This window comes from Pelophylax lessonae (genome assembly GCF_965119305.1).
Source record: "Pelophylax lessonae genome assembly, chromosome: 8".
NCBI lineage: Eukaryota > Metazoa > Chordata > Amphibia > Anura > Ranidae > Pelophylax > Pelophylax lessonae.
The window spans coordinates 191,758,140-191,771,621 of NC_138775.1; the positions used below are offsets into that span (position 1 = coordinate 191,758,140).

General features: G+C 42.2%; 1 protein-coding gene across 1 annotated transcript in view; it reads left to right on the forward strand.

The window, feature by feature from the left end:
- Positions 1–3,476, forward strand: part of ABCA4 (ATP binding cassette subfamily A member 4) — a 335,662-nt gene extending 332,186 nt beyond the window's left edge. The window contains exon 51 of the mRNA XM_082265714.1: positions 3,327–3,476. Coding sequence (XP_082121840.1) covers positions 3,327–3,446 — 120 coding nt within the window. The 3' untranslated portion in view covers positions 3,447–3,476. The remainder of the gene's footprint in view (positions 1–3,326) is intronic.
- Positions 3,477–13,482: the final 10,006 nt, after the last annotated feature.

The following is a 13,482-nucleotide window of genomic DNA, read 5'->3' on the forward strand; positions in this document are numbered from 1 at the left end:
TTATAAAACATGTGTCATGTAATATAAAAACAACAACATACATGCAAAATGGATGAAAATAATCATAAAATATTATACTGTATCGTAGCCAAACCCAGTTTTGACCCATATCAGACTTTTTACATGTATATTCTATTTTATTTCTACATCTAAGTCCCTTAACTGGGTAACCCAATGCATTTCAATGGTCTTCATCTTCATCAGGTATAAGGTTATACCACTCTGGAATACATTCAAAAGCAATCAACAGTGTTTCGTGGTAAAATACCAAGAATTACAGAAGTCAAACATTTCTTCCACTTGCATATCGCTTTACGTGAGATTGGCCTATACTTCATTGATATTTACAATGATTCAGGCTGGCCTTTGTGTATCCATGTGAAGATCTTAGAGGGAGAGAGAAGACATCCAGATTTAACAATAACGGCTGATTTAAAGTGATATTAAAGGCTCATATGTGAAGTGAAAAAACAGTCCACAACGGTGATAATTGAAGTGCTCACTGGATTCCAACACCAACAAGATATAGGGATATAATGTGCTCACCAGAACGATAGGACTCAAAATTCCATATAGCATATGAGTCAAATCAGCTTGTTGTACAATGGATGCATAATCCGAAGGGATGACAGAGGTCACTGATGTTGAGGTGAAGAGGTGATAGCAGATATGAACCGTCACACCAGAGAGGCTCTCACTCCGTCAAATGGCCAGAAATGAACCAAAAAACAAGCAAGCACAAAATAGAGTAACACTGCTAAAATTTTTTATTAAATAAAAATACACCAAATTGCACTTACAAACATCTTGTGGTAAAGAGCATATACAGATGCAAAGGTTGCCTGTCAGCAGCGTGGCCTTGACGCATTTCAGCATAAATGCTTTTTTCAAAAGGTAGTGCCAGCCGAACACCCACAAAAGCCACTTATTTATAATCTAAGTAGTAATAAGTCACCCAATGAGAAGATGCCTACTGTGCAGACAAACCGAGCCCAAAATGGCGTCGGCTTGCACTCCAAGCCTCGTTTTCAATGTGGCTATGGATGCCTATTGTGCAGACAAATCAAGCTCAAAATGGAAACGGCGTGTGCTCCAAGCTTTGTTTTCAATGTGGCTATGGAGCGCAACATCACTTCCGGGGTAAACAGGAAGTGCATCATATGCGGAAGTAACCACATTCCAAGCCTCATGTTCAGATGTTATACTTACCTGCTCGGTGCAGCGTTTTTGCACAGAGCATCCCCAATCCTCCTCTTCTTGGGTCCCTTGCTGGCCCTCCTGGCCCTCCCTCCGGTCGAGTACCCCCCAGAGCAAGCAACTAGCAAGAGGGGCACCCAAGCAGGCTCACTCCTCAGTGGTTGTAATTTACAGCAGTGGGAGTAAATGGCTGTCTAAGCCAATGAGGAGGGACAGTCCTGGAGTGTGCTCTCATGCACATTGCTGAATCAAAATGGGGCACAGGTAAGAATTAGGGGGGCTGCAGCACGGAGAAGGATTTTTTACCCTAATGCATAGAATATATGAAGGTAAAAAACCTTGAGCCCATAGAACCAATTTTTTTTTTTCTTAGTCCGCGGTGGTGCAAAACCTACAACAAAAAAACCCGTAAGTGAACAAAAAATGTGCATGTGAAACAAACAAAAAAGTGCACTTAAGGGTGTGCTTTAGTCCACCCTCCAAAGAGGTAGGACTTCTACCCTGATCCCCCGGGACGCAAGGCTCCTGACAGGGATTAATGTTCTGAAGGCCTGGCAGACCTTGTTCTTCAGGCCAACCGAAGCCTACCCCGAATACTAGGTCAAGGGGCTCTCCCGAAGAGAGACCCCCCAGAGGCAGGGGAGGAAGGAACCTGAGGGCCACACATCCTCCCCCTAGACTTCAGGCTCTGTTCACATGTAGGCGTTTTGGGGCGTTTTTGGGGAGTTTTTCTGCTCTAGGATCAGCTCTCAAAACGCCCAACAAGACAAATCCTATTCATTTCAATGGCCCCTGTTCATATCTGAGCGTTTTGACGCTGTGAGCAAAACGCCCAACACTCAAAAAAGTACATGAGCTTCTTTTTGGGCAGATTACAGGCGTTTTCCATTGGTCTCTATTCAATCTAAAAACGCCTGCACAAAAAACGCCTGTAAATCGCTGTAAAATCGCAGTAGAAATGCGCAAAAACGCTACGCTCAGGTGTGAATGTAGCCTCAAGGTAAGCCCGAGGACTCATACCCAACAATCCATGAAAACACACACAAAAGCGAAAGTAACAAACGAAGTTAAGTGAAGGAATAAATAGGAAATTAATAAAGTGGCCATGCCAAATGTGCACTGGCCAGGCCCTAGGGCCTGGTAAGCAAGAATTGCCCCGGACTTTAGCCAAAAGGCCCAGCCCATGAGGCGCAGTGCAGAAAGGTAAGCAAATTTGGTGTTGTGACCTTGTGCCTATTCACACGTTGGGATCCTACACCCATGTGTTACTAAGAGCACCCCTGGGGCGACCACTCCCAGGGGGCACAGTCACCGCACACCTTCTGCCCTCCCGGCCCCTGGCCAGACAAGGTAGCCCATTCAAATCAGGAGGTAATGGACCCTTCCAGCTTTCTCGGGGAGAACTTACTCCCGGCCCCCAATTTACGCTCAGTCGCTCCGGTTTCAGTTCCTGCCGATACTAACCTTGCAGGTCCCCATCACTCCAGCAGGTTTGCATAGCCGCCACTCAAGCTTGGTCAGGTAAGATGACAGCACAGCGCCCCCATTGGATCATTGATGAGAAAAGATACTACACTTGATCTTAGCGAAAAGGCAGAGAAACGATCCATAGAACCAATTTAATTGTACATGTATAAATCAATATGTAAGTAGAAGAAACATTCAACTTCTGCAATTCTTGGTATTATATTGGTGAACAGTGCATTTATTCCAGAGTGGCATAGCCTTACCACTGACTAAGATAAAGATAAAGACATTGAAACATGTTGGGTTACCTCGTCAAGGGACTTGGATGAAAAAACAAATTAGACTTTACATGTAAAAAGTCCTATCTGTGTCAAAATTGGGCTTGGCTGCTATATAATATTTGTGATTATTTTTATGTATGTTGTTTTTATTACATGGTACGTTTTGTAATGTATACAATAAAAAAAAAAATCTGTTCTTAATTGTAATGTAAATGTTTTGCTTTTAAAACCTCATTGGAGAGAATTTCGAAGTAGAATTTGTTATATCCAAACATTTAGCTTACACATTACTGCAATGTGCTGAACCAATCCACCTCTTGTGCTTTTCCATCCCTTGTGAACTTGATGCTGTAGTTATAATTTATGATTTGTTCTTCACAGGTATTTGTAAATTTTGCTAAACAACAAACAGAAGATGAGGATATCCGTTTACATCCTCGTGTTGCAGGAGCCACACGGGACGTCAAAGTTGCACCTGCCCCTCCACCTAAAGAAAAATAAATTTGTAACGAACAGGCTTTGTTCGCTCTAATTTTCTGTGTAATTCACCAAATGTGACAGCGGATTCCGGAGATGATGAAGTGGCATCTACAGGCACCCTAGAGGGCTGTAGCTCTACATATAAACTAGCACACACAGTACTTGCCATACCTCACTACAGAACAGCTTCCTAGAGCAAAATGAACAGAATGCATCTGCAAAAGTGCTGCTCTGTTGTAAACACTGTATTTTTTGTTTGACATTTTAGCATGTTGGATAAATACAGAGAACATTAATAATGAACATGGAAGTAATTTTTATACCCATGGCTTATGTTTCCAAGCACCTTGACCCTTTATGGGTTGTCAGTTACTATATAAAAGTAATGCACAAATATAATGTAACAACAAATTGATTCCTACCATGGATCTTAGTTGGTTTCTGGTGGCGGTGTCCTACCTTGGTTGGTCACACCACAATTTTTTTCATGTTCCTACCATGGATCTGCCTAAGCTTCAAGATCTAAAAATTGCTATATTGGCACCATTCTTTACTGTACAATGCTAAGATCAGAAAATTACTATCCAAGCCCTTTGTTAGAACTGCAGAGTGCAGCCAGGTTACTCATGCTGAATGGTAATCATAAAAGAATATTCCCTTTAAAATCCAATATTTGAGGCATTGCTTCCAGGTCATACTAAGAGCCAATTCTATTGCACTTATTTAATCTTCCTCTATCTGTAGGTGAGACTGTTCATTTAGTCCAATGAGAAAATGCCTCAACACAGGACCTGGAATATAGGGGAAATCACTATAGTAGCGGAGACGGCTACAGTGATTTCCAGCTGCCATAGGTATGGCGTATATTTACTTTGTTCCAAGCTGGATTTTTAATTTTTTTTTTAACTTTGTAATAAAGTCTATACTTGGAGTCCAGCTTTAGGAATAAGCAAATGGAATAAGCAAAGGCAGATTTACAGATATACGATTTTGAAATTTAACTGCAAAGCAGAGTCATACCAACTGAAAACATGTTAGATATGTGGTCATATAGACTTTGTAAAAACAAACTCTGTTTTCCAGGTCTTACCTTCGCTTACACTTTCTAGTTATTAGCTGTATATAGAGTGTAAATAAGACGGTACAATTTAATAGGTGCCAGAGTTAGATCAAGTGCATTCTGTAATACAACAGGTCAGACACATCCCTTCCAATTCTCTGCAATACAAATCTGTGTTGGAAAGCTTATGGCAAGGGGTGTGTCTGTTACTCAGCTCTGCCAGAACAGTAGACAGCAGTGTTACCCAGAGGAAATAGGACATTTTAGGCATTTTCTAGCAAAATCAGTCACAAATCACAGTGTGCAGAGTTCAGGACTATAATGATATATAAAGGTGTGAGACATTAGTTATAGCAAAGTACAAACAATCATCTAATTCACTGCCTGAGCACTCTAAGTTACAAATTAAAGTATATTTGAACTTTTACTAAATAATCTACATGTGTATTTGTTCCATCAGTCTCTGAAGGAATATCAATGTGATATTTTACATTTATTAATAAAAAGTCCAGTTTCCAGCAATACTGCTCACAGTCTCCTGGCTGTATGATTTGAATAGGGACAGCTTGCTCATTCAACTCAATCAAGAGCAGATTTCTAGTCTCTAAACAGCACCTTCTAGCGTCGGACAGGAATCAATTGTGTGAAGCAACATTGGGGCAGGTCAAGCTGCTGGAAATAGAATATATCTTTAGTAAAGGTAACCTATTATATTGGCATTTTCAATGACTGCAGAGCCTAGTACAAATGCATCATGTATGGTGAAAATCCAATTATACTCTAAACTCTACTTTCTTTTTTTCTGAATACAGGCAAATGCTGGATCCTTTTCAAATGACAAATTCAATTACATTGTGTACTGCCTGTGTAAATATAAGACATTATGAAGGCTAAATTAGTTATAGAGTTGCTTGGCCATTTTTTACATGCTTAACAATAAAGGATAGTTGACTGAATTTTTTGTTTTTTAATGTCTGTAAAGCAATTGATATGAAACACTTCAAACGTGATACAGGGTTGCATTTTCTGTAATTAAATCTGGCTATATCAATAAAGGGCTTGATTTGATTTTGCCTTTCTGCAGTTAATGCAGTCCAAACAATGAAATATATTTGTAGATTAGCTGCTATGGGTTAGTGGACTTTGTATGTTGTTTTATTATGGACTCAGGGTTGAGGAAAGTAGCAAACTATAGAGTTGATACAAAGTTACATAAACTCATGCCTAAGTCCACCATTTCTATTTATTTCTAATACAAACAGTATAAAAAATACAATTCCATACAGAAAATACTAGGCAAAAGAGTGTTATGCTACAATAATTACAACTACCATGGTACAGTTGCAAAGATATCTGGAAAATGAACGTCAATATAAGAATCTTCTGAACTCCACCGCCATGAAATTTGGACAACGTAGGTCAATGAAGGGCTTATGTACACCTGAGCTGACCTTGTAGTAAAATCACCTGGTGTTAAAAAATTACTGTAAAAAAGTTAGATGGGCCAGTTCACACCACAAAAAAGTAAACTAGATCCATCCCGTATGCTTTGCTGCATGCACTTTTTTAAATGCATTTCCGGATGCTTCTCAGGTACTTTTTTTCTTATTTTTTCCTGTTTTTTTTTTTCCACTGTACAGGGACCTGGAGTTTTATATGATACTTTTTAATGTGCGCCAGTACAGTTCTGTGCAGGAAAAAAGCAGCATGTTGTATTTTTTTTTCTGGAACTGAAAAGCACTGGGGTGCACTGTGCTGGTGTGAACACATATAACCTACTTTATATGCTTTTTTGATGCAGAAAAAAAAGCACTGCATTGCATGTGGTGTGAACTGGCCCTTATATTTTACAATGGAGAAAAGGTCCATCTGCCAAAGCAGCTGTCTCCTCACTACTAGCTGCAAGATCAGACGGCTATAGGGGAAGCCGTGCCTAACCCCATAGCTGGGCTTTAAAAGCACCCCCAAATATGAGACAAAATACTACCTGTACTTTCTCCTCTGGTGAACAGAACACAATAATAAAAACTGATATGAGACTTCAAAGTTTCTCAGTATTAAGAGCTTAAAGTGGAACTAAAGTCAGCAATGCTTACCTCTGCTGCTACAGTCCAACCCCCCCCACGAGGACCAAAAGGTTGCCTTCTTTTGTGTGTTGGTCTTTGGCTTGCATGTAATGATACAGCCCACATGTGTGCACAGTCTGTTGCATTAGGGTGTGCACCCAAAAGTTCAAACACACATGCATTCCTGGACAGTGAATGAATGGAGTAGTGCTCTGTGCTGAGTGGCTTCCTGCTCATCCACAAGCTGAAGCATAGTAAAATTTACAGTTTACTATACTTCAGTTATGAATAATCACAGTTAGTGAGTGTGCTCATTTAGAAAAGGAAGGGGCATGTAAATGACATATTTATTAGCCCCTTTCCCCACTCTCCATTCTGTGAGCAAAACACAAGGGGAAGGAAGCCCAGGCAATAGGGGGAATCGGCACAGCACGCAATGATTAGGATCATATAGGGTCAATAGGGTGTGCACCCCCCCCCGTGCACACCTATGACACAGCCCCCCATGCATGCAAAATAGAGCCTGCCTTTTTACATTTTAAAAGAGCAGTATGGGCTTAAAAATATATTTATACTCACCATGGTGGTTGCAGCTTCAATCCAATGCAATCTCTGTCCCCCGCCACTTAGAAGGCCGCTGATCGCTCAGTTCTTAGTCTTCACGGAGCAGAGAGTTGGTGACTGTTGTTGGCTCTCTGCTCTTCCCTTCCAGTACTGACTGGAGTGCTGAGCTCTTCATATAATCCCAGATAGACTCGAAGATGTTGAGACCAGGGCTCTGTGTGTGCCAAAACATCACTTCCAGGACTCCTTGTTCTTTACACTGAAGATTGTTCCCAATGACTTTGGTTAAAAAACGAGTTTTCTAAAAAGACTGAAAAAACTTAATGTGAATAATTAGGACTAGATGGCTTGCACATGAGAGTCCTCAAAGAACTTAGACAGGTCATTGCTAGACCGTTATTCCTAATCTGTAAGGAAAGCCTACTGACTGAAATGGTACCAACAGATTGGTGTAAAGCTAATGTGGTATCAATATTCAAGAATGGGCCAAGCAAGATATATACCTGGAAACTACAGCCCAGTCAGCCTTTCACCATTAGTTTACAAACTATTGGAGGGAATGAAAAGGGACCATATTCAGGAATTTGCAGAAAATAATAATATAATTAGTAGTAATCAGCATGAATTTATGAAAGATAGTTCTTGCCAGACAAAGCTATTACCATTCTATGAGGAGCTGTAATCTGGATAAAGGAAGACCAGTGGGTGTAGTTTATCTAGATGACGCCAAAACATTTGACAGTCCCCTAAAAATAAATTGGGGTCTATTGAAATTGATAATAGTGTATGTACCTGGATAGAAAACAGTTTACAGGGTGCATCCAGAGGGTGGTGATAAACAGCGTATCTTATCTTCTGAATGGTCTGCAGTTATAAGTAGGGTATTCCAGGGTTCTGTCATGGGACCAATCCAACTTGTTCATAAACGATATAGAGGTTGGTACAAATAGTTAAATCTCAGTGTTTGCTGATGATACAAAGTTAAGCAGGACAATAACTTTACAACAGATTATTGCAACTTTAAAGGAAGACCTTGATAATATAAAGGAGTGGGCAAATGAGGTTCAATGTAGAAAAATTAATATAGTTACACTCTTAGGGGAGAATTACTGTGAGAATCGAGGATGGAGAAAGATCTTGGGGTCCTAGTAGATCACAGGCTCAGCAGTAGCATGCAATGCCAAGGTGCAGCAAGCAATCCCAGAATAATATTAGCATGCATTAAAAAGGGGATTTACTCAACAGATAAAAATATAAAATTCTACCACTTTACAAAACTCTGGTTTAGCCACACCTTGAGTATGCTGTCCAGTTCTTGTCTCCAGTCCTCACAAAGAATGTGCTGGAACTGGAGAGAGTCCAGAGAAGAGCAAGAAAACTAATAAGAGGGCTGGAGGATTTCTATTATGATGAACGTTAATCACTATCCTATTCCCCATGGAGAAGAGACGCTTAAGAGGAGATATGATAGTGATATACAAATATCTTAATGGTGATTCTAGCATAGGGAGGATTCCGTTTCAGGTCACTCAAGAAGACACATGGCCATTCAATGAAGTTGGACGAAAAAAAATTCAACCTTAAACTGAGTACGGGGTTTTTTACTGTAAGGATGTGGAATTCACCTCCACAATTGGTAGATTCAGCAGGTAATGTCACTAATTTAAAAGATATTAGATGGGCACCTTATTGAATGTAATATACAGGGGTATGTGAAGTGGTAGAGATATAATACGCACACACACACACCCACAGGGTAAACTGGATGGACTGGTGTGTTTATTCAACCTTACCAATTGTGTAACTTTAAAGCAGTAGCAAACCGCTGCATTTAAAAAAAAAAAAAAATCTCCTGCAAGGCAATGGCATAATGTGCTAGTATGCATCGCATGCTAGCACAATATTAAATACTTACCTTAGAACAAAGCCCTCCAGTGGTGCACCGTGACCACTGCCAGGGCTTCTAGCTCTGGCTGTATAAGTGGGCCAGGGTGCGATGTCATCACTCCTGCAGAAGAGCCCTCAGCTCCAGCATTGAGCTCTGAAGGTCCAACACAGTCTGCCGGACCTTCATAGCGCATGCACCGGTGATGTCACAGGCTGCATCCAGTGTGAATATCTCCTAAACACCGCAAGATTTTCACTGATATTACACTGTACGAGTTTAAAAAAATTAGTTTACTTCCACTTTAACAGACCAAGCTGTCCAGCAAATGTTGCAGTAAGGGGGCTAAAGCCTCGTACACACGCTACGACTTTACGCCGACCGGTCGTCCGTGTTTTGTCCAGAGTGCGTGTCTGTTGGTTGGAATGTGCTCTAGACTGCACACAAATTTTGTCGTCTGACAAAAGATGACGTAACTACGTCCAACGCTACAAAAGAGGAAGTGAGTTGTTGGCCGTGACCCTTCTGGGCATCTCACGCTGATTTCAGTAGCATTTGTTTGGTTAACGACATTTCGCTAGTTTCCGAGACATCGTTCCAGAAGCAATTATGGTGACCGAGGATTCTACTCTTGCTGTTGTTGGGCTGGGAGTAATTGCTGTAAGCCGAGTTCTTTGCAAGAAGAAGAAAAAGAGGACCTCTTGGACCAAAAATTGGTTGCTCTACGGTGAGCAATTTTCCCACATGTCCTTGCTGCGGGAGCTACAGGAAAATAATCCTGATGACTTCAGGAATTATTTGAGGATGACGGATCCAATTTTTTACCGTCTTCTTGCCTTGGTGTCCCCCTACATTCTGAAGCAGGATACATGTATGCGGGTTGCAATTACTCCTGAGCAAAGGCTAATTGCAACATTGAGATATCTTGCAACAGGGAGAAGCCTGCAGGATCTCAAGCTCTTGGAGTCATCATCCCTGAGACCTGCTCTGCTATCACTAAAGTCTTGCAGAAGGACTATATCAAGGTATGTTTCTTATTTTTATATTACATTCCATGTATTTGTCATGTCAACCTAATTTAGATCATTTTGGATGTACATCAAATTACAGATGTCATTATTTTGTAACAACCCTCTGGCCGCATGCACATAGTAGTAAAGCTATATATTTTCCTAACCATTTTTAAAATGACCCAGAAACCACCCCAACATTCTCTCCTATGTGTCCCTAAACGCATAGCCTGTTAACAGTATATTGTATCTGTGTAATTTTCAGACTTTCCCAGAACCAATTATTCCTTTAGAAATGTTTTTTGACATAGTTTATGAGGTTTATTAAAGACATCAGTCCATCCAGTCAAACCTATGATTGTTTATGTTTAATTTCTGATGTAAAAACGTTCAGTGGGCACAAGCCCTTAATGATGTTTAAAAGCATAGTTTTACCCACCCACCCATGCTAAATGTAAAAGTCAGCATATACAAATGCTGTAGCTGTTGAATTAAAACATTATGACATTAGGAGGTCAAAATTAAATGTATGTAGATGTCATACCCCAAAATGCTAAAGATTCCCTTCATGTTGTTCTCATCTTAAAGTTGCATAAGCATGTCTCTGCCAAATGTGTGTGTAATTATGTGATGTGCTCAAGCACTAATTGTATTTAAATTTATTCCCAACAGTTTCCATCCAACGCAGAGCAGTGGCAGGAAGTTGCTGGCCAATTCCAGGAGCAGTGGAATTTTCCCAATTGTGGGGGTGTTATTGATGGCAAGCACGTCCGCATTGTCCCTCCACCTAATTCGGGATCCTATCATTTCAATTATAAAGGTTTTTTTTTAGCATCGTCATGCTAGCAATTGTTAATGCTAATTATGAATTTTTGTTTTTGGACATTGGAAAGAATGGCCGCAATTCTGATGGGGGAGTCATTGACCAAACCGAGTTTGCTCGGCAGCTACAAAATGGCACTCTCAACTTGCCATCCAGGGAGCAAACAATTGAGGGTCTCAATTTTGTTTTCATGGCTGATGATGCCTTTGCGCTTGGGGAGCATCTTTTGAAGCCATTCCCTCTGAGAAACCTCACCCCCGAGCAAAGGATTTTCAATTACCGCCTATCCCGTGCTAGAAGAGTGGTGGAGAATGCCTTTGGGATAATGTCAAATAGGTTTCTAATTTTCTTGAGCTCCATCCATCTGGCATTATACAAGATTAATAATGTGGTCCTCTGTTGCTGCATCTTGCATAATTTTTTGCGCAGGCATGCAGAGACATAATCGGATTTTTGTAAGATCTTACCGTAAAATCCTTTTCTCTTAGCTCATTGACAGACGTAGTCCTCTTTGATTCACATCAATTGGGTTATGTTGTCTCCGCAGGAGTAGGACTAGGCAGAAAGAAAAAACGTTCTGGCTCCACCCTAGGGGCAGTTCCAGAGGGTATATCCTCCCTCTCTCTGCTACAGGAAATCAGTTCTGTTGTAAAGCAGTAACAGAGAATTTAACCCAACCCAACTCAATGATAGAGGGGCGGGTACTACGTCTGTCAATGAGCTAAGAGAAAAGGATTTTACGGTAAGATCTTACAAAAATCTGATTTTCTCTGTCGCTCATTGACAGACGTAGTCCTCTTTGATTCACATCATTTGGGACATCCAGAAGCAGTGCCACAAATGAGGGGTGGAATTGACAGAAATCAAAATCCAATCTAGAAGGCCCAACCGGTGCCAACTAGAAGTTTTAAAGGCTCATTATAAACAAAGAATGAGACTCAAATAAAAATTTCCAACGGAAAAAAACCCTCGAGGTAGACCACTGGTCTCCTCAAATTGCGGCCTGCAAAACCTTGCGGCCAAACGAGGCATCCGACGATGCCATTACATCAACTTTATAATGTTTTGTAAAGGTATGCACCGACGACCAGGTAGCCGCCTTGCACACCTGGACCACTGACGCCTGATGGCGAAAGGCCCATGACGCACTAAGTGCCCGAGTGGAGTGCGCCTTAACAGGGAACGGGGGCTCCCGACCCTTAATAGAATAAGCCTGTACCACCGTCTGCCTGATCCATTTGGAAATAGTCGCGGCAGATGCAGGCAACCCCTTTTTGGGTCCATCCGGGACCACAAAAAGTGAATCCGTCTTGCGAAACGAGTCTGTCGTTTTCAAGTATACTCTGATCGCCCAGACCACATCCAAGGAGTGTAAAGCAAACTCCCGAGGATGACTGGGCTTAGGACACAGGGAAGGTAATACAATTTCTTCATTCAGATGAAATTCTGAAACCACTTTTGGTAGGAAGGATGGATTCGGACGAAGAACCACCTTATCTCTATGAACCACCAGATATGGGGAACGACAAGGTAATGCAGCCAGTTCTGACACCCTGCGTGCAGAAGTGATAGCCACCAAGAAGGCCACCTTCTGGGACAACGTAGGTAGAGGAATCTCCCTAATATCTTCAAAGGGAGGTTTCTGAAGAACCGACAATACTAAATTAAGATCCCAGGGTGGTAACGGCGCGCGCACTGGCGGAGCCAGATGTCGCACCCCCTGGATTAAATTCCGCACCAAGGAATGAGTAGCCAAAGGCTTCTGAAAGAAGATAGCTAATGCTGAGACCTGACCCTTGATAGTGCTCAAGGCCAGTTTCTGCTCAACCCCTTGTTGCAGAAAAGCTAATATTCGACTAACTGAATAAGATCGTGGGTGGAACCCCAGGGGTTCACACCATGCAATGTAGGACTTCCATGTGCGATGATAAATCTTTCTGGAAGTCGCTTTCCTTGCTTTAACTAGAGTAGGAATAACTGAAGCTGACAAACCCTTGTCCTTCAGCACCTGGGTCTCAATAACCAGGCCGTTAAAGCCAGCGATCGTAAAACAGGATGGAAGATCGGTCCCTGAGACAGTAGGTCCTCCCTGAGAGGAAGTCTCCACGGGACGTCCGCCACCAGTCTGACCAAGTCGGCGTACCAAGCTCGGCGAGGCCAGTCCGGAGCTACCAGGATTACTGGAATTCCTTCCTCCTCTATCCTGCGAAGAAGTCTTGGCAGTAACCCGAGAGGAGGGAAGGCATACATTAGCTGGTATTGCCCCCACGGGGCGACCAGCGCGTCTGCGGTCTCTGCTAGAGGATCGCGGGAGCGAGCCACAAATCTCTGTACTTTTCTGTTGAATCGTGATGCCAACAGATCCACATCTGGGGTGCCCCAACGTAGGCACAACTGGTGGAAAACTTCTGGATGGAGGGACCATTCCCCCTGATCCAGAGTCTGACGGCTGAGATAATCTGCCTGCCAATTCTCCACCCCGGAATGAACACCGCAGAGATAGCTGGAACAAACCGTTCCGCCCAGCGAAGAATGCAAGCCACTTCCTTGGCCGCCCGGACACTCTTGGTGCCCCCCTGGTGATTGACATAAGCCACAGCCGTGGCGTTGTCCGACTGGATCCGAACCGGGCTGCCCTGGAGCTGCTCG